This window comes from Haemorhous mexicanus, chromosome 8, assembly GCF_027477595.1.
Source record: "Haemorhous mexicanus isolate bHaeMex1 chromosome 8, bHaeMex1.pri, whole genome shotgun sequence".
NCBI classification, from domain to species: domain Eukaryota; kingdom Metazoa; phylum Chordata; class Aves; order Passeriformes; family Fringillidae; genus Haemorhous; species Haemorhous mexicanus.
Window position 1 is genome coordinate 25,102,290 of NC_082348.1, and position 25,943 is coordinate 25,128,232.

The window sequence follows — 25,943 nt, forward strand, 5'->3', positions numbered from 1 at the left end:
TTTTGTTTTTGAGGTGTGCCAATATAAATATTTCAGGCAAAACTTTAATTTTATATAATTTTATGATTCTAACCTGCTTTTAAAAAGACAACCACACCCCCTTCCCCTCTGCCCAGCAACAGACAGCCCTACAAAACTGCACACACAGTGTACAGTAAAAGGAAGTTCTTTCTGATATTCTGTAGCTGTGTATGCTTGACTTGACAGTATTGTAAACAGCTCTCTAATCTAGAGAAAATCTTGGGATTAACCTATACCAGAATGAAAAAGGAGCAATCAAACCTCTATGGAATCAAAGTATGTACTAAGGGAGTTAGTGCAGAATAAGTTACTGTGCTTTCAATTTTCACCTTTGCTTTTGTTACACCAGCTTTGCTCTGCAGACAGGTTTAAAGGAAGGATAATTTTTTAAGGATGAAACTCAATTTTCAAAGGGGAATGGGATTTAACAGTATAACTGTCATTATAGTTTGTGAGCTGCATGTAAAGATGTTGAGAGTTTTATGGCTTACATTTTTAATGCAGCTGTGTATAAACGTCTTTTCTACTTTCTGCTCCAACATTAGTTTTATATCATGTGGAACTAAGCTATTTTACCTTCTATTTAAGCATATTCCCAGGTATCATTAGGCATAACATTTTAAGCCAGATCTCGTGACAAAATGTTAGCTAAATGCACTGTTGATTATAAAGTTGTTTCTTCCAGCTATTTTCTGGAAAAGAGGACTATTTCTAATTGTTCAGCTCTGTGGACGCTACTCATGCTGACCTATCACCCCTATTTTCATGCTTGTTTTCTCCAACAGAAAGGAGAGCCAAACTGCAGTATTTTTTCTCCAGAAACCACAGAGCAGCTGACCTTTGAGATTCCTCTGAATGATTCTGGCTCTGCTGGACTTGGTGTGAGCTTGAAAGGCAACAAATCTCGGGAGACAGGAGCTGATCTTGGGATTTTCATCAAATCAGTTATTCACGGAGGTGCTGCTTTTAAGGTATGGAAGAAGCACGTCAGGAGCTGGGTGTGTTAGAATACTGGCATTTCTATGTTGAGGGCTGAATGCTAGAGAAGCATTCTAGGTGTAAATACCTTTGTCACTCATTCCTTTGGGTGAACTACAAATATAACATTTTGTCTCGTGGTTTCTGAGGTTGTGTGCGAAGCAACAAAATCTGCCAAGGTGAAAATGAAATGGTGCAAACCTTAGGGAACATTTGGATGCTGCAGGAAATGGTGAAGGATAAGGATAGGTATGAGTAGAGGATGCCTTCCAGCTTCCCCACAGCCTACAGGAAAAGTTTGGTTGGCTCAGTGACAGAGAAGTTGATACCTATAACTGCGCCTATAAATACATTCTCATAATTTTCTTCTTTTTTTATTCAGAATATTTTTTTTACTGTATTAAAAATGTGTCGTGGCAGAGCTTGACATCAGTTGTGCAGAATTATCAGTTATTCCTGAGGTGGATTGAATTGGTAATATTAAATTGGTAAATGACAGTATTATGAGTTGTTCTGTTCCTTCTAAGCACTGTACAAGGACTGTTGTATATTTTATCATTAAAAAGTATTTGAGGTACTGTCTAATCTTGAGGAAATCTGTTGATTGCATTTTTTTGCCCCAAATAAAACTTGGAAAAAGTAACTTCTCTGAATTGGAAACAAATTACCTAATCTTTCAGAGCTAGTATATTAAACACCTGTAAAACCATAATGTAATTTTTGTCTTTTATCTCAGCAATTCCTTGCAGTTCTCCCTTCTGTAAAAATACCTTTTAATTCAGTGTTATGTAAATTGCTCTACTGACATCAGCCTGCTGAGTAAGACAATTCACAGCATTAAAATTTCAATGACCATCTATTTACAGCAGCTAGCAAATAGCAATAATCAAGGTTTTAGGTTTCATAAGAACATTTTAATAGTTCCTTGCTTCTGTTATTTACCTTTCCTAGTCTCACAGTTATTTCAAAGCTTGGATCTTCATCTGATTGGATTACACCAGAACTGAGTTAACACACATTTGGCCAAATTAGGGCTGGATAAACTCAATTCATGTGCATGTCTCCTGCAGAGTATGACTTATTTTACTGTGGAAATGAGGCTGCCCTCTTTGTTTTCCCAGCTCCGTGTCCACACCAGTTGCAGTGACAATGCATTGCCATGGATAAACTCCTTGTTTTGAATAGCCAAGCTGTGGAGCCATATTTCATATTAGTGGGCTGGCTGCCTGACTTGTCACATCCCAGACCCATAAGACAACCTCTTCTCTGTATGTTTGCTACTCTCTGTTCCCCCACAGCACCTCATTTCATACCAGTTAATTTTGGTTTGAGATGTCTGCAGACTACTAAAGCAGGACTTCTGTGCTCACCCCTGAGTAAACAGACACCATGACTGGGAGATTATTTTGTCTTGTGATGGCCTGTAGTCCTGTGACCTGTTCTCCATTCTACCTCATTATAACCCCTCCAGCAATTAGACCTGTGTTGTGGTAGTGGATCTGAATGTAGCCTCCAGAGCAAATGAGACAGTAGCTGAGGCTCTGGCTTCAACCAGAACTGTTCAGAGACCCTGTCCTGTGTGCAAGTGCTCACAGAATGCAGTCATTTTGGCAGTGTTTTAAGACTCAAAATCTACTGTTGTGTAATGCATGGAGAACAGCTGGCTTTCTTCTGTCTAATGACCTTTACATAGAACATAACCTAATCAGTGGGTATTAACAATTAATAAAATTTCTTGTATCAAGCTTAAAAGTGCGCACATATTTGTGCATAAATATTTAAAGATTCGTCCTATTGTCCTTATTTTAAATCCTTTCTTGGAGCAAGTTTTGAAATAAAAAGCCTTTTTTTTCCAGCTGGTAGTTGTCCAGAGCCTTTTCCCATGCTATTCATTGGTATTCTCTGAAATGGATTATTATGGATTAAGACATGTGCATTTGCTTTTCAGTGTACATTGTTTTCTTGGGAAACTGTCACAGGCGGAAATCTTAATCCCACTGACATGAGAGTTCTCTCACTATTTATCACTTCTGCATTTAGAATTTAATTTTTTTCTATATTGGTGTATCATGCTGATAGAAGTATGAACTTTATCCCCTTGTCCATATAGTCACTGCTTGTCCTCAGAAGAATAAATGTAATACATACAATTTCAACACATTTGTTTCACTGATAAAGTAATTGCTCAATCCTTCTAATGCTGTATCAAGGTTTTGAGACATTAAATTTCTTTTACCCATGTGTTTCTTAGAATGTAGAGTAGACTGTGAGATGCAGACCATCTTTTTTGGTTACCATTTCTTGTTATTGGCTTGATCTAAGGTCTGAAGAGAAGCTAATATTTTTAAATTTTTTGATATTTATTAACACATTAATCTAGCTCTAATGTGTTAGTGGCATTGCAAAGTGTAGTAGGGGACATTTTAAAAATCACAATGAAAAACTTAAGTATTTTTAATTCTATCTTTTATGATTTTTCTTTTGTCCTAGCTAAAGGTTTTATAAAATGTCAATGCCTGTAGCATCATACCTGCTACAGTAAGAGTCAGTCCTCTTTAATGCTCTGCCTACAAAATCAAACAAAATAAAAATGCCTTAAAAGTTCCAGGTTTGTACTCTAACACTGTCTCACAGGAATAAAACCAGTTGCTTTTGCTGATTGAACCATTATGTCCCTTCTTAACTTCTTTTGTAATTTTGAAGTATCTATTTTTTAACCTCCCTAAGATAGAGGTTACTGGAATACTTGATATTTTTACTTATGCAGAGCCTTTCACGTGAAGAAAACGATTATTTGACTGAGTTTAAATGCATCATTGTTCCCCCTAACTTTGGGGATTTCAGCTTTGTTCACCTCGAGACATCTTGGCTTTTCACTTACAACGCATTCCTGAGGATCAGGTACTTGCAATCCACTGCAGCTGAAATAGAGCCATTACAAGAAATAATGTAATATTTTCTATGTGTGCATTTGTTCAAATGAAAGTGGCGTAGCTCGAACATCCTTGGTCCTCCTGAGTGCTGCAATAAACATTGCTCGTTGTGTGCAATGGATGGGGAAATTGGATAATTCCAATAATTGCCATTAGGGCATTTCTGACAGGAATGTCATTGGTGTGATAAGGGAAATAGCTTATTGTGCCTTGATTAAAAAGGTAAGTCCCTGAAGATCATGGCATTATATCTTCCTGCTCTACTTAAATAGTGGGAGTGTTGTGAATGACTGTGAAGAACGTGGCAGCCATGTGGTGGTGGATCCTGCCCCTTGCTGTGAGTTGTCATAAAAAACCCAGCGTTTTTTTAATAAGTGAGGGAAGAGTAACATCAGCTTCTATTAGAATAGCTCACTCGCAGTTCCAGAGATGGCATTTGAAAACTGTTCTGCTGAAATGCCAAATGTTGTTTTCCTGCTCAAAAGCCACAAAGAAACCTACCTCTCAGAGATGAAGGAAGAAACGTGTTAAAACAACATTTAGCTTGTTTTGAGCCAAGCAGATTTTCATGCAGTTCAGGCTTCCAAACCAGGCCATAACACAAGGGATGTGAAAATCTGTGTTTGGAAACTGTTTAGACGTGGGTTTTTTTTTTTTTCCTGGTCTCTAAAAAGGCAAAAGGTTTTTCTGTAAAGTAACTTCTGCCTGTTGTGTGAAAACAGCATTCAGCTATCTCCCAGCCTGGCTTGTACAGGTGACTTAGCAAGTGTGGTTGATCAATATTAATGAATGGTGCACTTTTTTTTTTCTTCTATCACAATTGAAGTGTCAAATTCAAGTTGAATTTTTCATTTAAATGCTGCACATAACAGAGGGCCAAGAAGGGAGGGTGTATCAAAAGAAGCCTTTTAAGAAGTAGTGTAATTAAAATATAAATAAAGTCTCATACTTTACTACAAGGAAAATTAAAAATTGGGTCAATACAGAACCTCGTGAGGCTCAGTGATTCTTTTAGAAATATGTGCTGTGTTCAGGACAGTTGCATACTTTAGCTGATGTAGTCGTGACAAGATGCATTTGGCATTGTATTTGTATAGACTTTAGAAACAAACTTTAACAGATATTTAATGCATGATTTTTTTTTTTCCCAGAAAGGAAAAACAGTAATCCAAGAAACTGTAGGACCATAGAGGGAGGACATGAGGGCCTGTAAAATTTTCGAAGTTTTATAGAAATTTACAAAAAATAAAGTATCTTTTTCCTCAAACTCCTGTTCCTCTGAATAGCTCCATTCATTTCAGCAAATCTTGATTGGACACAGAGGAATTACAACACGTGCAAATAATAAAATTTTTGGTTCAGCAGTTTTAACCCTTGTCTCCCTAAACTTTAGCTCTTGTGATGGTATCATTTGTATGTAGAGAAAGAGTGAGGTTAACTTACTGCCTTTGGCTGTTTGTACATCTAAGTTAGCATAAAAATATTCGGCAGAGAGGTGGGAGGGGTTTCAGTATATCCTCCAAATGGTCTCTCAATTTTCTATCCTCCATTCCCACACCCTCTCAAGAGAAGTTTTATTTCTCTTAATTTTCCTTCTCTGCGTAACTCATCTCCTAATTATTTCTTTCCATCTTCTTGTTTGTCTCAGTTAATTTTAGATTTTGTTATATACTGTTTTTTTTCAGCTTTGTGGTTATCTGTACTCTGCTCTAGTAATGATGATATGCAGTTCCAACAAAAATAACAATAAAGCTGGGTGTGTCACAGCTACTGTAACTCACTCAAAAATAACTTAGACTTGGCAGCAGTAGCAGAATAGTGAATTGAACATCTTAGTTACAGAAAAAATAGAAATCAGATAGTATATGTATTTTGTATTACTCGGATGCATGAAATATGTAAACCATTTGGATGAGTGCCTTATGAAGAGTTCGTGCTGATCCTTTGAATCAGACTCAACTAAACGCTGTATTTCTGTGCAGGATCTTCCCTGTTATTGTTTCTTCACCACCTTATATCAGACTTCTTTGGTTTTTTACTTCTCCTCCTTGTTTGAGGTCTGATACCAGCCTGATGATTGTGAACTTGACAAGCTTTGAAAGAAATTCCTCTGTCTCAATTAAGTAGATCTTATTTTCTGGTTAGAGAGAAATGTCTGTAGCATGCTGTTTTATGAAAGGAAATAAATCACAGATCATAATGACAACAGCTATAGGACTCCTAAATCACAAAATAGCAGTGTCCACAATTTTATTACACCCACAAATGTCACCTTGGCAAATGAAGCTGACTTACTTTTTCAAAGCATAGATTACCTGATATGGCTCAACCCTAATTTTGTTATTGGCAGCAGTTTTGGGTCTTGTAAAATAGGGATAGCATTAATTAGTGAGGATGCTTAAGTTTTAGTGACCATTCTGTACTGAGGATGCTGGCCCATGTGATGGCATGAGAATTGTGACAAGATGCACACCTATAAGATTGTAAGACAAAATTTTTTGAGCTATTTCTTGCCAGATCTTAATAGCAGATAATAATGCATGAAAAATACATTGTAGCACTCCTTTGTGGTCGCAGTGTGGGTACTAATAGTTATATTGTAGGCCCTTGAAACTAACAAAAAGCTTCTTTTCCCTTTTTTTGAGAATGGGGTGGGTGGGTTGGGTTTTTTTGTTGTGGTTTGTATTATTTTGGTTTTGCGTGTTTGGTTTTGGTTTTTCCTTAAATATTTAATTGTTTTAACTGATATAAATGAACTGCAAATGCAAGAAAAACAGCACTCTGTGCATAAATACCTATATTTATATTTGCAGTGTGAACTCTTTACAAAAGTGTAGTGAATAGAGGGAGACAATTGGAAACAAAGTTATTTCTGGCACCGTCCATTCTTTTATTTATTAAGTTATAGGAGCAATGTCTGATTGATTGTCTGCATCGTGCTTTCCCATGTGTAGCACCTCTGCTTAATAATTCTTGGGGTATTTGAAGTTGCCTTTGTGTTTTGCTTGCAGGACGGTCGCTTGCGCGTGAACGATCAGCTGGTTGCCGTCAACGGGGAGTCGCTCCTGGGCAAGTCCAACCACGAGGCCATGGAAACCCTCAGGCGCTCCATGTCCATGGAGGGCAACATCCGGGGCAGGATCCAGCTGGTCGTGCTCCGCAGGCTGGAGGTGCACACTGAGGTGAGGCAGTAAAGGCATTTATTAGATCAGTCTTGTCCCAGTCCCAGTGGTTTTGCACGGAAGAGACGATGGCTCGAGTCTTGGTCACGGAGAGCTTCTCCTGGCAGAATTAATTCTCCCTTGGAGAGAGAACTCACAAATTGTTTCTGGTTGATATCTCCTGGTCTTGCTGTGCTTGTTGAGACTAGACTAAAAGTTGCTTCTTATTTTGATTCAACAAGTATTGGAACAAAAGAAAATAGAATTCCAAAAAAAAGTTAATTTAGGATTAATATATTGATGTAGTTTTGACTGCCTGCTGCCTCCTCAAGGCATTTGCTGGGATACAGGCAATTTAAATGATTCTGATTTCATTTGTTGTTATAATCAGAGGCCTGAATATTGTAGTGTGAGTAGGATTTTGCTTTACTCTTGCTTTTTCTTTTTCATTAGTATTTAATGTATTTTTTTGCGTGTGTTTTTCTGCACTTGCCCTTTTTTTTTTTTTTTTTCTCCTCTTGACCTTCAAGGTGTTAAATATTTTTTCCTGGTCAGATGAAGATTTCTTCAGGATGCGTTTCTGAGTTGATTAAGATAAAATCTGTTTAAGTAAGGCAACAAAATAAGGAAAGAAAGACATTTTTAACTATTATGTTTTCTAGACATTATATAAATTGATGTTTGCCTGTCACTTCTTATTTTGAAAAGATTGATTTCATGATCTCCCTTTCTCCTTCTTTCATTCATGCATGCACACCCATATGCACACTCTTTTCTCATCTTTACATAGATAATATACATGTATACTGTCTGCCTTTTCTACTCATCCCAGTTTTAATTTTAACCCTTGAGCAATATTTTTAAAAAGCTTTAAATACCTGTAGAGTTCTTTAAAATCTACCTATAAGTAGATTTGGGGTGTAAAAGGTTGTCATAAATCTCATTGTAGAATTCCAAGATATTTCAAGCTTCTTATTTAATGAGCACTACTGGAACATTTTAAAAACAGTCATGTTTCTGGCTGTATTTGCGTAAAATTCCAGAGGCAGGAAGAGGATGCAGGTGTCTTCTAATTTAATTGACTTCTAAATGTTTTTCTGATAACTTTCTATGTAATTTACTACCATCATTTATTGATTGAGAAATGGATTTAGAAATATATTATTTCCCAAATATTACGCTCTTACTTTGTTGGGAGGACACTTTGGGAAAGCCTCATAATGTAAATTGTGCCAGGAAAATATGAAAAGTATCCATTAGCAATTCTGTAAGATATTAGAGGAAAAAGCATTTTTGCTTTCTTTTTACATGTGACAGCATCCTGCTGTAAGGAAGAATTATGAAGTATATGTTATATTTATTGTGCACTTTTGGGATATAAGAAAGATAGCTCACCTTCAAAGAAAGTTCAGTCCTGCTAAAGCTGAAACTACTTCTTTTTAAAAAGCTTCCAATCCAACATCAGCTTGACCTAGTAAAAGTATGAGGCTGCTTTTTATAGTTAAGTGTATAGTTTTGAATATTATCCAGATGTATGAAGGAGGTAAATAGTCTTGACTCATGCCCTATGAAGAATGCATAATGAGGTCTTGATTGAATCAAATTCATTTCAGACAGGAATTAATTTTTATAGGGTAGTCTTTGCGTTCAATTGTAATTCCATTTGAGTCTGGAGACCGCAGCAGAAATGGGTTGGTGCCCATTCTTCCCTTTCCCCAAAACAGCTACCCGAGCACTGCATCTCAGCTTGGCAGAAGGAGAGTATGTTTAGAAATGCATTATTGTTTTTATTGGGCAGGACACTAATGGAGGTCTTCCATGACAGCTATGTTTTATAAGCTGAATACTCGAATTAAGTTGGTTACTGATCAGTTGTTGGGATATTGATTGTGTCATTTATCAAAGAGCTGAAAAAGCAGATTTGTTGTTGCTGTTAATTCAAGGCTCCTTGTCCCGCTGTGTCTCCAGTGGATAGTTTAAAAAAGCAGTAATCATGGACTTTACAACCTAAGGAAGCTGATGTAAACTAAAGACTCCAGTTACAAAAGGAAACACAACTGTCAGTGTCTGTGTGGGGGGTGTGTGTGTTTCTGTATGGAGGTTAAAAATACCCTTTTCAAGTGGCTGAATCTGCACTGAGGCAACGAGAATGTTACATGTTCTGCCTGTCCACTAAGCTTAAATTTGAAGCCATATTGTCACCATGAGCATCCCAGCACTGATTTCTGTTCTGAGGTGCAATTTTTCCATTTTATTATGCTGATTTTCATTGTATTCATTCTGTCACTATTTTATTAGGATTTTATTTTTTTAAGTTATGTTATTTTATATTTGTTATTAAGCTTGAAAAACAGGTTGCAAGGAGGTGTAACATGCTGTCCTTCCTTATGTCTTGGTTTGCAGGCAATCACTTGCCAATACATCAAGCCTCTTGCATAATTTTAAAAATAACATGGGTTAGATACATGCATTTCTTTTGTAGATGTGACTTTGGAATTCTAAATTGTGTATATTTAGTATAACGTTTGCTGACATAATGAACATGCAGTTTAAAAATAGAAGCCAGTTGGATCCCACTTCAAAAAAACAGATATAAAATTGCAGAACATATAGAGGTTGCTTTGAAAACTAGCCATAATATTTCCTTGGCGTGGGTTTTTGGTTTTCCCTGAATAATGACTGCAGAAATGTCTTGCTGGGTCTGTCCCAGCTTTAGAAACTGTGATTTTTATTTATTTTTTTTCCCCCAACTTTTTTCCTTTGAGCAACTGCTCAGGAGAATAAATTAGGAGCTATAGCATGTATGGGGGTGGGGGCAGGAAATGTCTCAAAAGAAAAGCTGACTAGAGGTGTGACAGGAGTTTGTTTAGCTGCTAGCCAGAAGACCTGCGTTTGGGAGTTTGGTGTAACTCCTTACTTGCAAAACTGTTCTAGTGTGTGATCATCAGAACATATGCACTCAGTCTCGGGGAGAAGGGAACCAGCTGGCTGGCAGAAAAATACCATTGGCATTGCCCATGTTCTTGTGTTGACAATGTCACAAGCTGCCCTCCCAGATGGAGAATTTGAATGAAGCCAGTTGTGGGTCATAAAAAAAAATCTTCATTTTTGTGCATCATTCTTAATGGTTGTTATTGCTTGGATGTTATTTCATGGTGAGCAAAACCAGACTGCAGTTTTGAAGAGCTCTCTCAAGTTTCTCATTTGAGAGGAGGCAATATACAGTAAAAACACATTATATCACCATGTCCATGCACTGTCTGCAGTGATGGATGCTCTTCTGCATTGTTGAATATGTAAATTTTGTGTTGCAATGTGTGGTTCTGTTTTTCCCTTAGGAGCGCTCAGACCAGGGAGTCTTTCAAAAATCAGCCTTTGATGGGAGCCATAACTTCGCAGCTGCTTCCCGACGCAATGATACCATTCTCCAGCAATTTGTAACGTGCAGTCCTCAGGAAGGAATAAAAGGTAGCCTCTCCATATCCATCTCTGTGCTGAGACAGAGAGTGCTTTGTGGTTTTGTTTCCTGAAATCCACAGCCACCAAAAGCAGTTAATTAGAGTAAGTGCACGCTATGTTACTTTGAGGCTTGAAGATCCAGCGAGGGTGGGAGAGCTGACTCAGAAGTTGTGAATGAGATTCCTGGCACAAATTCCAGTTTAAGTAACAGTTTCTAGCTCGCTGCCCCAACACGTAAGGCTGGATAAAAAACAAATGATGAGTGCAAAATATATGTTGTCAAAATGTTTATTTTCTATATATCTTTAATGAGCGCGATGATTTTTACATTTAATTTTTAGATTATGTCCTGGGTTATTATAAGCTTAATTAATTTATACTAAAACATGATGTTCGAAAAGTGCACTTGCTTATTTTAGACTTTAAGGTAAAATATGTTCAAAGGTTAGAAACATTCCCTTAATTTACAAATTGGAATTATATTAATGAACTCATTAAAAAGAATTAGGTAATTGTGTAAATTGTGCAAAGAAAGCCTACATGTGTGAGCATATGGAAGCATACAAGTAAGAGCATTTAAGGCCACTTCTTTTCCTGTCTTTTTTCATTTCTGATGGCATACTGTACTATCTGTTCAATTTGCTTCTGACTCAGCAAGGTACTAGTTATTTGAAAAGTTTAAGTATTTGAGATGGTCTTGACCCCTATCCTTTAAAGTGTGCTCTCATTCTTCAAGTCAAGCACATAGCTAAATACTTTCCAGTAGGAAAAAAAGATTTTCTTTGATGTAGTTGAATTATGCATGATCTTTCCTACTTTCCTAGACAACTGTGGAATCACGGTAGCCTGCAAAAAGTAATTTCATAGGCTGCTGTGATGACTGTGTGGGGTACTTTTAATCAAAACCAAAGAGCCCTTATCTGTAAAATTCAAGAGAAATTCCCATAGAATTTAGGGGTAACTTATTTGTGTTGACTTCAATATTTTCACAGTGTGACTCCAGGCAAAGAATTGGGTATAGTCTGAAGCACTGTAAATATTCAACGATCAGATCCTGTTTCTTAGATCTACCTTATGTTTTTCTTGTTTGGAATTTACACTCATTCTGTAGTTTCAGGAGAAAAGGGTCCAATCCTTGGAGCTAGCCTGCTCTGTAGAGTTGGGCATTACCAAAGAAATATCAAAAAGCAGCAAATAGCTTTAAATGCTTCCTTAAAAACCATAAAAGCAAATGCTCTGAGGCCATTGATGCAGATGAATGGCAACTGCTAACCTGGCACTTGAATTCAAAACAAAGTGTGTGGAAGAGTTGTCCTTTCAGATAAGGATTCTACAAGTGCAATCCAGAAATCAGGATGGCTAGTTTTCAGCTCAGTCATAAAATTATTTTAAATAGGCATCTTTTTCATTAAAGAATTATGATAAGAAGGCATTATAGCAAAAGAAGTGATGGCCTCAGAAGAGAATGTGTGAGATGTGAAAAGGAAGCTTTGGAGTGCTGCTGGCACAGGGAGGGTTTGGCATGGCTGGGTCTTCACAATCGTGGCTTGGGAAGTGATTGGAATTGGAGTCAGTGGACAAGAAGTGACAAAGGTGTTGCTACCACTTGCTCAGGATATCATTGTATTGTCATTTCTGTTGAAGATTTGGTGTTTTAGTAAAATTTCAGTGATCTTAATGGAAAACTGTACAGGCACTTGCACCAGGAGGGCTGTGGGACAGCTCTGATAAGAAATTGTTTTAGTGAAAGACAGTTTGGGCTTAACACTAGTCTCACACATTGCAGAAATATTTATCTTATTTTGAAATCATGGTATTAATTATTATTGAGCTAATGCTCATTCTGCTTTCCATATGGGCTTGTCACCTATTTCCTTCTATCACTGGTTTAAATATTTTTTTTGCATTATTTCTTTAAAAGTTTTGTCCTCAGAGTTTCAAGGCATCTGTAAGGGTGAAACACTTTTCCTGTGCACAGCCCACCTTTATCTCAGCTATGAACTTTAGGTTGTGTGTCTGTTTAAGGACATGAGCCACAGACCTAGTGAGCTTCTTGTGTCAGGCAGGAACAGATCCTTATAATGCTCACAGTGTGCTATCCACATCTTGAACATAGAAGTGCAGTGGGTACATTTTTGCAAAGAATAATAAAACAGAGAAGAGATTTTTAACATAATATGGGATCTGATATAAGAATTGAATGTAGGAGCTGTATTATGTTTCATAAAATGTCGCTTTCTTAATTAATGTTTTCTAATAAGTTATTTCCAGTGCTCCATTCACTGCTCCTACCAATAAAATTCTTATAAAAGCTCAGCAAAAATACACTGAAGCTTGGCCTGCTAATATTGCTGTCTGTTTTAAGAGTCTTTTTTATTATACATGAGCAAGAAAAACTAATGTCTGGGGAAAAGTGCTTATAGCCAAAACATTAAATTTTGTCTTGCCTGTGGATATTTAAATAAAGGGGGAGGGAATAGTGATCCAATATTGAAATGCCAGTGTTTGTTCTATTTTTGCATGAATAACACTTGCTGCCTTCAGGTCCTCACTTCTTTTGCTGCCAAGCCGTTTCACGGTGTTTTTTAGAACAATCTCTTTGAGAATTGATCCTTCAGTGCCAGCAGCTTTACATTTCTGGTGTTGAAAGATTACTGGAATGTGTTTCATTAGAGGTTCTGATATATTTCTTATAACCCTATATTATAAATAGTTATAGGGAAAATGCTGTCATCTCTCTGTTAAGTAGCAAAATAATCAAACTTTCTCTCAAGCTGCCGAATCCTCATGGTTGTACAAGCACCTCTGTTTTCATACATATGTGGTAACATCAAGATAGAAAATTAAGAAGTGTAATTTTTAATTATTTAGAGTCTTCTGGTAAATGCTGCACATGTCTTATAGACAGACTCAGTTTTTACTCAGCCTGAGTTACTCTTTTTTACTCTCTTAGTCTATTTAATATCTGAAAATTCAAGACATTTTGTTCAGTGCTTAGATTTATCTGGATCTGTTAGGGTCATTTCCTGAGGTCTTGAACATGGAGCCAGTGACTGCCCCTTAGGTTAAATTCTCTCATTCCCTGGCTCCTGCTCCCATTTTACTGGGGGCTGTAATCCCTTGTGATCATTTCTGATTCACTGAGGAAGCCTGACGTTTTCCTGTCTGTATCCTTTTGTTACTGTAAGAAAAATACCAGTGGTAGCCCATGATCAAACAGCCTTGGTGAAATGATGTACCAATTACTGTGAATCTAAGTTAGTATAACTGCATGATACACCCAGTCTCTTGCCATGGCTATAGGAGCCTGCTCAAAAAGGCTAACCACAGTGGAAGTATGGTGTAGTTCTATTTTTTTTTAGTTTGTTGGGTTTTTTGTGGGTCTGGTTTGGTTTTTTTTTTAGTTTTTCTTTTTTTGGGTGGAGGTGTTAGATTTTTTCCATCAGGCATCTCTTTCCTACTTTGGATACTCAGTGGTTTAGGGACTTCCTAAGTCAAAGGTACTGTGTGGACCATTGGACCATGGGCACATCTCTAACTTTTGGTACATTTCTTAGGTTTTTTTTTTGTTTTTTTTTCCCCCAGGTAGCTTTATGGCAGTGAGTTCTGTGGAAAACACTGCTTTGTGTTTGTCCTAGGTGTCCTACTTGACAGTCAAACTGGTTGCCTTCTTGTTACTGTGCATGAAACAGTGAGAGCTTCCTTGTCACTTCAAGCATAGCTTCTATAGTTTCATAGGCTCCTCTTGTATTTCCTTTTATTGCTTCTTTCTCTAAAGAATCCTAATCTGTGCTCCTTGTTAGGAGTGTTTGTACCTGTGTCCCACTATCCTTGCTGCCTTTCCAGTATGCTTCTGAATTATACCACATCATTTTTCAGATGGGAGGAATGAAACCTTAGGCACTATTTAAAAATGAGGCACACCATTAACTATTGAGTTCCAGTTGGAGTGTTTGGACTGTTCTGCACTTGTAAATGACTGCCTCCCTTTGACTTCACCAAGCATATATTGAAAGAACAATCCAGTGCACATCTAGTGTGCTGTTGCAGAGCCAGAAGAGCCTTTGTGTAAGTCTCAGGAGTGCATCCCTTTCCAGTCTCTGACAGGGAATTTTACCTGCATTTCTTACTCATGTCCTGCAGCCTTTTTGCAGAACTTCATAGGTCTCCTTCCTTTTGGTAATTACATTTGGTATCACATTGAACAATGAGTTCCTCTTTTGTCCTAAGTTCTTTTTCCTGTGAGAACTTGCCTTTTACTTCTCATTTGTTTCCTGTTCTTGTATTCAAACCTGAACGAGTGCAAGAAGCCTGTGTGTGTGCATGTAAGGTAGCATACCTGACAATAATTTAAGATCCTATTAAAACTATCTTCCTCATCTGCTTATCCTCACTTTCTTTTGATGATGCTCACACTTTTCCTGGGACACAGGGTTTGAGCTATTTTTTATTAGGAGGATATCCAGCAAATAGGTGTTTTATAGGATTCTTGAGCTAATAGTGTAGGTTTGTGGGGATTGTTTTTTGTTTGGTTTTTTTTGGGGGGAGTTTTTGGTTGGAATTTTATTCCCCAATATTTTTAGTTTGCTGTCTAAGTGCTCTTACCACATAAATATAATCTGTTGCTTTCTCCTTTGATCCCTCCTTGCCAGTCCTTTTTCTCTCAGGTTGGCTTAGTGCTTTCAGACAGGATTGTACAAAAAGATTGCCAACATTCCATGCAACAGAACAGGTCACATTAAAGTGTGGCATATCACTATTATTAGATTGCTTACCTGCCATTGAAACCCAAGGAAGTGTCCATGTTTCCTATTAAGTTTGGGAGGGGTGGAGACATTTCCTACATTGAAAAATGCAGGGACTTTTTCTTAGATGGTACCTTTGGGTTGAGAAGTGGATTTACAGGACATAATGAACTGGCCTACAGTGAGCACAGCAGCCTTACTAAATATTGCAGGTATTTAAGTATTGTTGCTTAGCAAACCACTAAATGGTTGGAGTAGTTTATATTTGTCTTTGTAAAAAGTAATTTTCTACTGTTAGCTGGACGCAGTTGGTAAAGGTAAAGAAGGAGTAGCAGTAATAGTGGGAACGTGAAGACTGTAATTAAGAAATGCCACTTTATTCTCTTGCTATAGAATAATAGAAATTTTTCTTCTTCTGATCGCTTTCCTGAGAATGTGGTTCTCTTCTGTACCTGAAAGGTGATAAATGCTCCCCATCAAAGGGACTGAAATCATGAACCTACAATCAGTCTGAATGCAGCTATGGAGAAGTTAAAAATGGAGTAAAGCAATTTGTGCCTTGCACTCAACTTCACTATAAGTACAAAGTTTCCCTATATTTACCTTTAATTATATATATGCAAATCTGAAAATCAGCTCTACAGGAAAATCCCAAGGGGTGTATTTTCTGCTTGGTGTGATTTTAATTCTAGTTTAGTTAGTTTAGGGATTTGAATAATTTGTGATTTACTTCAGCATTGCTTGAGGCCTTCCAGTCATCAGTCAGTGAACTGGTGTAATGTAGTTGTTTCTGCAGGTTGTTTAACTCTTTTCTAAATTTTGTTTCAGAGTTTCCAGTTTCTGATCGTGGCAATGGTGAAAATGAAACACCTCCACCTCTCCCACCACATCCTAGTGAGGATCTGCTGAATGAGGATTATAATCACAGGTTGGACTGCAGCTCTTCTTAATAGTTACAGCACTAATTGCTCAGTGGTGATTCTGATAATAGTTCTAATTCATTATAAAACCTCTCTTTTTTTTTTTTTATTTGTACCACTTTCTTTTGTTACCTGGAAGGTCTTTTAATATAAGCTCTGTGTGTTATTCTAGCATTTAGTGTGTTGTTCATTTCATTTTTTCATAAGCTGCAGTATGCCTGCTATACATGATAGATGATCCCTGTCTTGGGTTCAGTGAAACAACAAAAAAATCCCAAATTAAAAAAAAGTTAATTTAAAACTGTACTGTGGGTGCAATGTGTAAATGCAGTGTGAAGTCTCTTAAAGCTTTACAAGTCCAAAGCAAACACAGTTTGTAAGAAACTGAATCTCCTTATGTCACATGAAGATATTCTTGAGACTACAAAATGAATTTTCAGTAAGCCTGAACATTGAAATGTGTAGGAGAAAAATTAATGAACACTTTACCAGTTGTAAAGGTATTGGGCAGATTTTTCAGATACTTGTGCAAAGCCTGCCATGCTTGATAGCAGCTGTAAGCTCCAATTTCCTTAGGAAATACAGAAGTTTGGAGGTGCAGAAAAAAATGTAAGCATGTTGAAGTTCACAATGGCTCATTCTCTCTATCTCAAGCAGCTCAGGATTCAAATCAAAGGCATAATTTCAGCCTCTCCTGATGATGAGGAATGCAACCAATCCCAATGATGATGCTGAAATGCACCACTGAACATTGTTTCCTCATTTGCTGTGTGTTCAATTTTGATAGTCATGCATCTACTGCAGTGCTCTTAAGGAAGTATGCAATTCAGCTGGAAATGTAGCCATGTGTCTGTCCCGGTGTGCTGGGGTGTGAGTAAAAACCATCCTTAAGTGATTGATTGCATCAAGGAGTAGATATATTTTATTATGGATACCTTGAATGCTTTATACAAGACTTTCATATCTAATTTCGTTTTGCTAACGTAGAGTAATTACTCTAGAATAATTTTTTTTATTTCTGGTCTCCCAGGCAGGTACCTATGACATGATAAACAAACAGTCTACACAGATCAGTGCAATTCAGCATTACATTCTCAACTGCAGTTGGTTGTTAGAATCTGTTCCTAGTTTTTTCCAGCAAGCTCAGAGAAAAACATTCTCTTAAATGCTAATGATGTATTAAAATGGTGATGAATTTACAGGTCCTTTGTCTCACCCTGAGTTTTCCAGTGTTGTATTGTTTTTCCATTTAGAAATAAAGTTCTCTTGAAATTGAATTGCTGTATCAAGTCACACTGATTTCACTGAAATTGCATTTCAACAGAATGAATAGGAAAATACTTAGGAAAGTATTTGACACTGAAAAATGAAACCTTTTGAGCTGTTTCAGGCTAAATATTTTTGTTTTTCTAAATCCTTTCTTCTTAAGAATACTTCAAAGAACAATAATTTCTGTTTCTAATCAAAAAAGAGACATGTAGGATTTCAGATTGCGTTGAGCTGTTGCATTTTGAGCTGAAAGTTACTTGGAGTTTCACTCAGGTGCAATTTTGAAATGTTTAGAAAGTTGCCTTAAGGTAAAAGAATGGAAAAAAAAAAAACAAAACAAAATAAAAATCAAAGCAAACAAACACAGTATCCTGGAATTCTTCAATCATTGGTCATAGCACACTCCATAAGACCTCCAGCCTCTGCATAAGGGGTGCAAGGCTATAAAATAATTTTATATTAGCAGATGGAGTAGAACTGATCCAGGTACACTGCAGTATTTCTCCAACATTCTGTAGCATGTTAGTTGGAAATGCAGTGGTTAGATAGAACTAGCAGAATGAAAAGAAAGTTATTGCTGATCATTTACATTTATATTTCTGTCTGTGATGAGAAATGAAGTGGCTGAAAGTGTTAAGTCTCAGAAAAGGAAGTTGAGGATCAATATCTGATTTGAAAAATGCGTGCTGTAAGCAACTGGAGAAGGAAACATGTATATTTGTGCCTTCTGTAATTAGTTCACTTGTGGTTTGAACTGGTACTTTAACATTTTACATAACATTTTTTTTCTCCCTACAGCCCTATCATAAATTCAGCAGTGCATTTAACAGATCAGCACATCAACTTCAGATCTTTGACACCAGCCAAGCAGTCTGAATCAATTAATCTGAAAGCCTCAAAAAGCATGGATCTGGGTAAGAAGGGCTGGGGTGACACATGGGTCAGCTTTTTAGCCTTAGCCCATCTGCAGCATCTCTGTTTCTTGCTTTTGTTTCTTTAACACTGACATCAGGGAGTAAGTTCTGCAGAGGAGCTACAGGGATGGGGACAATGGTCAGCCTCCTCTAGCAGCTATTTGCAAATACACTTTTTATTGGAGCTGTAGAAAGTTTGTTGGTTTTTTGTTTGGTTTTGTTTGGTTGGGTTGTTTTATTTTTTTTTTTTTTTTTTTTTTTTTTTGTAAAGGCCCATAGTATTGAAATCCTAGCTGAGGAAAAGGGGGAATGATGGAAAAAAGAGCTGAAAGAATGCTGTACAAGTTTTGTATGTCTAAAATATAAAGCAAAACCAACAATCAGAAAAAAAAAATTCTTTTTTAGAATATAAATGATTGTAAAACTACACTGGACAAAGGGTAACATTCCTAGCACAAGTTGTTTATTTCTTCATTGACAATGACAAACAGAGGCAAAATGCTGCAGTAGATCTTTATAAATGCTTCAAGAGTGTAAGGTTATGGTTCTCTACCCATCAGTGCTGTGCAGGAAATCTTGCAGGGGGGTGAAGTATAAAATATAAGGCTCTTTCAATACCAGGAAAACATTTGCAGGTGGAAGATTGAAGGGTGATTGCAGCTGAAAAACCAAGCCATGTTTAATGAGGGTTCAAGAAGGCTTGTTAAGTCTCAAAGAAAACCAAATAAGGTTTTCTTTTTCCTTTTAATTCTTCTTGGCCACACTCTCTTTATCTGTTGGTTGGTTTTGGGTTTTGGTTTTTTTTGAATTCAAGTGTTGATGAGGAAACTTTGAGGACTACCATTAGGGTATCTTTAATAATAATAATGTTGGGTCAGATTTGCTACACCATTAAAAGAAAGGGATTCATTTTATATAGTTTCAAGCTAGCTTTTTCTTAACTTGCAGGTTTGTTTTTTTTTTTTTTCCATTAAGGCTTCCAGACTGGTCTTAGGTTTTGTGTTGTTGATTTTTATTGTCATCTTTGTAGGGTATTTTGATGCAAGATTAAATGTGTGTACTCCCCTTATAACGTGTAAGGAAAGCCATGCAGTTTTTAATGAATGAAATCCCAAGGAATGGATGTGAATTAATTGAAGAAAGGTCTTAAGGCAGAATTGTAACACTACTGCATGACCAGGCAAAACATGTCATTTGCTCTTCTGTTCCAGTGTTTTGATGGAGAGTAATGGATTAGGTATTTTTAAAGAATGAAAATGCTCCTCAGAAAATGATTAGGTTTACAGACTGGAGCCAAACCATATATTGTATGAGATCTACTAGAAAAATGAATGTTCAACTTTACTGAGCCTTCTTTTAGGAAGGTTCGCTTCCAGCTCCCACAGAAGTCCCAGGAAAGAATGCTCATGAGCACCAGTGTAAAATTAGGCAATGGGAGCATGTGGGAGAGCATATTCAGAACTGCCAGGTAACTCATACTTCAATGCACAATCTGTTCCTGACACCCAGGAACAATCCTTTGAGGATATACATGAGTCACTAAATCATGGTGGCTAAAAGCGAAAATAAAATTGGATGCAAAAAAATAAAAGAAAAATTAGACACAAATGTATCTTTTAGAGTGTTCAAAAATTGCTGCCTGTAGAAGGGAGCTGTTGGAAAGTCCCCTGTGTTATAAAATTAAAAAGTAAAACGGGCACTAACCAGTCTGATTGAATATGGGAAGGTAAATCTACTTGAGACATGCGTATGAGGAATTGGAGGGGCTATGAAAGATCTACACCATGTTGTTTTATAAATAACAATAGGTGAAGTAAAATTCCTTGCACATAGCTTGGCAGTTAATGAAACTGAGGAAGATGAAAGCTGGCACCTTTTACTTCTCTAGCAAGCAGTGAAGTACCATGTTTGGCCTTCTGCCTTCTGAAAGGCTTTAAGCAGAAGCTGCTCTCTGAAAAAGAAAACAGGACAGAAACACGAACATCTCAAGAGAAGTAACTGCAACATAAAGTGCTTCAAATACAAATAAAATCCCAATAGTTTGATATAAAAAAATGTGCTTCCAAATAGAGCATTCATATAATACACTTTCCAGGATGGGTTTTTGGGAAAGCAAAGTTATTTCTTAGGGGTTTTTTGCTTGCTTCTTACTTGACTGCAGTCATGACCAATAGTAACTTCTCACCCCAGCATGCAGCTGTGTACCCATAGTGATTTCAGTACTGAAAAAAAAAAATGAGATATGGAAGTCATCTTCCAATAAATTTGGTAACAAAGGGGAAATGTCCTTTCTCTGAGAAATTCTAGGCCCTGTTTTTCCAGTAGTCATGGGACACTGTCCACTTACTACATTTCTTTTTTCTCAAGTTCTGCCAGTCCTCTCAAAAATAAATCTGACAGGATGAACAGAAAAAAACATAGAACTGGAGTCCAAGAGGAGAGCTCTGAGACCTTAGAACACGTGATTTAGATGCACTTTCTTTCTTTTTAAACCAAGTTGTCTCTGAATCATGTGTCTCCACAGATCTGTGAAATCACACAGAGATTGGGTCTAGCGACCCAGAATGACAATCACAAATTCAGCAGGCAACAGAATTTGTCTAATACAGGACATAAATGTGAAATCTGTTCTGCTATTCACTTAGGAAGCATTCTACTTCACCTTGAAATGTGTATAATGCACCCATAGCTCAATTACAAGATTACAAAGGCCGGGATTGCTTAATGACATTGCCATCTAAAGGATCATCAAAAGTGGATAACATTTTAAACAGAAGAAAGTCCAGATATTACTATGGATTGTGAACCTTATGTGAAAATAACACATTCATTAAATTAGAGAGCTAGTGAAATTGTGTACTAAGGGTCTTCCTGGCTTTGATGAGGCCTGATGTATATACAAGAGGCAAATCTGTAAAGATTAGTTTATAATTACACAGGTTCACAATGGAGATTCATTTAAAGTTGATGTTTCTCTTTTCAGTTATATACACATTTAAGCCCAGACACCTTTGAGTGCTTAATCTGCTTTCCAGTCATAGCTATTTACAAAATAATAATTGCTATGAATTAATATCCTCAGTGAATAATATGAGGTAATAAGGATGGATGATGAAAAAGTGTTCAGTACTGCTAACACTGGGCATCAATTTGTTGTTGTCACTCTCCAGAGTGAAGCCTGCAGTGAAGGGAGCTTGGCACATCCAGCTGTAGGTTACTTGCCAGTGGGGCAGCTGGAGTTCAGTACATTGACACTTGGTGCCTGTCAGGACTGTTGGCTGGGCAGTTGGACAGGAGCAGAGGGTATGAACCACTGCCACCTGCTTGTTTAGGCTGCCATACCGTGAGTCCTGTGGACTGGCACAAGTCTTAACTGCCAAACTCACAGATAGCATGAGCCCAAAGGTAGCATTGCCTGAAGTTGGTGTATTTCAACAACTCAGTTCTTTCCAGATGAGTTAGTTTTTGCTTGAACTTACTTTTAAAAAATAAAATAAAAATCAGTGGCATGTGTTATTGAGTTATGTTGTAGAAATTTAAAAAAGAAAAAAGCACGTAGTGGTAATGATATTTTTTTTTGGTTTTGTAGAGATGAGCAGAACTTGCCTCATCTGTACAGATGTCCTTGTGCAGAGTGTATGGGGGCAGGGTGACTGGTTCTGTGTTTTAGCATCCATCATTTCCACAGTGATCAAATGCTTCTCAAAATTTACAGCTTCATTCAGAGTAATAGGCTACAGATTAGTTCCATGTCAGCCATAAGTCTTAATGTTCTTCCCTGCTGCTGTGTTGAGATAATGACAGTGCTTTCTGGATCACTGGCAGAGTTCATATCCTGTGTCTTATGGTAGATATTTCTTGGCCTTGCCTGCTTTTATTTTGAATTGGTGGTGATAAAAAGAGCACAGGCCCCCATTTTCTTCTCCTGATCCTGGCACTTGACACATCCTCTCAGTTGCCTTTTTTTTTTTTTTTTTTTTTTTTTTTTTTTTTTTTTTTTTTTTTTTCTTCAGCCATGGTCATCCATATGTTAGCAAAGCAAAGATCCCCCTTATAACTGATAACTGTGACTTCAAGAATTTATGCAGAGCCAAACAAAGTCTGACTTGGTACTGACCAGAATTTCACTGCATTCAAAGCTTTGACTTGTGCTTAGAGTGTAGTGTTAAAAATAAGCAAAACAAAATCAAAAATGGTGGAAATAAGTGTTGTGTTTTCCCTTCACACTGAACTGGAACACTTTTTTGGAACTTAACAGCAGATTGAATATTAAGAAATCAATGGCTTCTAAATAAGTCATTGGAAAGATGATTTTTCCTCGCTTCTGACAACCTTCTATACACACACATTTTCCTTTTGCATTACCACAGTTCTCTAGAGAAGAATTTCTGTATAATATTTTGTCAGAATCCATTTTCAATAGTTTGTTCTTTTAACTATATTAAAAAGGTAATTTTTGTAATGTTAATGTGAAATTGTTTTTTAATGTTGCATTAGAAAGTGTAAATCAGTGTGCTCTGTGAAAACTAAAGGAAAGAAGGTGTCTTATTATCTATCTCCAACACCCTTATTTTCCATAAATCTTTATGCACAGGAGTGATTTAGGCTGTGCATAAATGTACTGTAAAAACTACAGCCATGGGAATTGTGTGCAAACACATGAAAGTGTGGCTTGTTTTAACCTGAAGCAACATGAAATTGAATCATATGAATATATAGCATTTCTGTTGGGCATCAATTCAGGCAAAGTACTGTGTAGATTTATATTTGAGGATGTTGGTATAATAACCCATGACCACTATCCCAAGGTGCTGCTTAATTCCCTCTTCTTTTCCTCATCAAAGGCAAAACCCCATAAATTTTAACTGATTAAGCTCTATAGCCTGAAGAAATGGATATGTCCTTTACTTGATTTTAAATGTGAGTGAAATATTGTTTGCTGAAACATCATTAGACATACTTGGAATCCCTTAACCTTGGGGCAAATTTATTAAAATATCGAGCAGCTTACTTATTTGGGAATAATTAGCAAGTAAATGTGCAAGGTATAAGGTATGGAGTATTCTGCAAGGAAGCCAATATTTAACTAAATGCTAATTTCTTTGTTAGTGAATGGATGCATTCATTTACAGTTCATACTTTTAAAATGCCTCAAAATGAAGGGAAACTCGCATCCCATATCCAGAAGGATGTGGAAAATGCAGGCAAGATGCTATTAGCTGCTTCATGGTTTGCTCTGAAGCAGATTATTTTTACTCTGTGTAATTTCTGTAAACTGAAATAAATATCTCAAAACAAAAGCAAATGAGGACCAGACAGAGCTAATGAAGATCGGTCTTTCAGGCAGTGTTTGGATTCAGATACAATTAAAAGAATACATTTGGGAGGTCCCTAGTGAGAGTTATGGTATTAGTGGGACAAAAAGTAGTTTGGTATTTTAAAGTCATTGTTTTGTTAACCATGTTGTGTGTATGGAATACAATTATTTGTTTGCTTTGACTTGAAACCAACATCAGAACTGCATTTAGGAGCTAGTTAGGCTTGTTAGAGCATTAATGAAGAAATGGAGAAGACAGATCAAAATTCTAAGAGTCTTTTCAGTGTTACTCTCTTAGTAATTTAAAAATCATCTTTGGAAGAGAAAGATTTTTCAAGAACAAAAAGTGTTATGGGTTAAGGAAAAACTGTATGGCTTATGGCTGTGATTATCTTTGGTATCAAGGGCCAAAAGAGATTTTAACATTATTCTAACTTACATCATGAGTAGCTTTCTAGTGCTGATCAGATTTGATGTATGTTTTCTGAGGCTCTCTGCAGAATCAATTTTTACAAATGAACACAATGCTGTTTTCGTGGTTTAAGTGACTCTCAAATTTCTGTTTGTAAGATCTGTAATTCAGGAATGAAACAAAATTGTTTCTTAAGTGATAGGGATGCTGTTAACTGAATTGAAATGAGACTGAAATTAGATTTTTTTCTGTATGAAAAGTGAGGCTTTGAACAAGGCTAATTTTGTTACTCAGTTTTACACCAAATCAGTGCAGTTGAGGGGAGAGTGAACTGTGGCATAAAGGCAGAAGTGGGCAAAAGAGAATATCAACTGTTTGAACTGGTTTTGTAGAAATCTTCTAGGACTCAAGGAAGTTTATTATGGAGCAGACTGAGAGCATTTGTATGAGTTGTGGTGGTGAAGCAGCTGAGAATGTGGTAACACATGCTTGAGGTGGTGTTTTTTTAGGCTGCTTTAGTGTAAGTTTGAGTGGATCTGTTAATGCAGTTAGATTATTGAAGTGTTAGGGGGAGAAAGTTAATTAATGTGTTTAACAGTTAAGTTAATGTTGTAGCTACTCTAAGAAAGAAAGTAAAGATGATAATGAAGTAACTTTTAAGAACACTGGTATAAATATGTTGTGTAAACTTTGTCTTAAATCTGTTCCCTATCAATGTTTTCAATCAGTGAATGACAGATTACATTAGGAACTTGCAGTTCAACCCTAGGAATTTGGAAGAAGTGTTAATGACATGTGGAAGACGTGCAGTGGGGGAGTTTTAGCCTAATGTGGTTTCTCTGGAACAGAGGTGAGAGAGGATTAGAAAAGACAACAAAAGTGTAAAAGAAGCCACAATGGCCTCAATTAACAGTGTAACCTTCAAGAATGAGTAGTTATGGCACTACAAGAAAGTGAAGAAATTTGTATCTTGCTGGCTGGGAAACTGCAAAACAGTTATTTTTTCTGCCAGGAGAAAAACTTCCATTTAAAGCTAAATGTGCTCAGTGGACAGCCTCAGCTGTACTTCTGGTTCTTCAACAAGAAGTAGTAATAGCAAATGCAAGCTTAAGCACTTTCATTCTCATGTGCTGACATACAAGATATATCCCTTGGGGATCTTCTCTGAATACAATTGAATTGAAGTATTAAATCAGTTCTAACAAAAGTGTTCTGAAAAATCTAATTAGAGAAAACCTTGTACAGGAGAGAAAAAGAATCCAGAATCATGGTTTGGATGTGATTTATTCCTGTCTTTAAATGTGCTGAACAGGGCATCCCAAATATTGTCTTAGATGCCATTTTGGAAAAAGTATACCTTTTTTTTTTTTTTATGTCCTACTTCATAAGTGTAATTTTTCCTAGGCCCTTGTGTAAGCTTTTTGGTAATCTCTGTGCTTTTCAACACTGAAGTGAGCAGAAATCTATTAAGGACTCCTAAACCTTCAAGAGTGAGTAGCTGGTGGATATCTAGGTCACCCCAGAACAAATGCCTTTATGTGGAAGAAAGGTGAGGAGAGGGAATTACTGAGCAAAAATATTTGAAGCCAGTGCAAGTTTACCCTTCCTGATACTCACATTTTGTCTCTAGTGTGGATTTTAACCTGTGGTCTTTGTACGTAGCACTTCAGAGCAGACCTAGAACAGGAAGCAGCATTTTCTAAGTGACTGTTGTGAGACAATTGACACCATTTCTCCAAGTGATTTATGCCACTCCTAGATGGGGAGATGCTTCACCCAGAAAATAAAACCAGCAGGAGAATTATGTCCCTGGC

The 25,943-nt window shown here is 36.9% G+C and overlaps 1 protein-coding gene across 6 annotated transcripts in view; it reads left to right on the forward strand.

The window, feature by feature from the left end:
• Nucleotides 1–25,943, forward strand: part of PARD3B (par-3 family cell polarity regulator beta) — a 388,514-nt gene that overhangs the window by 191,653 nt on the left and 170,918 nt on the right. For all 6 annotated transcript variants that reach the window (XM_059853260.1, XM_059853261.1, XM_059853257.1 and 3 more), the window contains 5 exons: nucleotides 807–992; nucleotides 6,944–7,114; nucleotides 10,432–10,561; nucleotides 16,126–16,225; nucleotides 18,285–18,400. In XM_059853260.1, coding sequence (XP_059709243.1) covers nucleotides 807–992; nucleotides 6,944–7,114; nucleotides 10,432–10,561; nucleotides 16,126–16,225; nucleotides 18,285–18,400 — 703 coding nt within the window. The remainder of the gene's footprint in view (nucleotides 1–806; nucleotides 993–6,943; nucleotides 7,115–10,431; nucleotides 10,562–16,125; nucleotides 16,226–18,284; nucleotides 18,401–25,943) is intronic.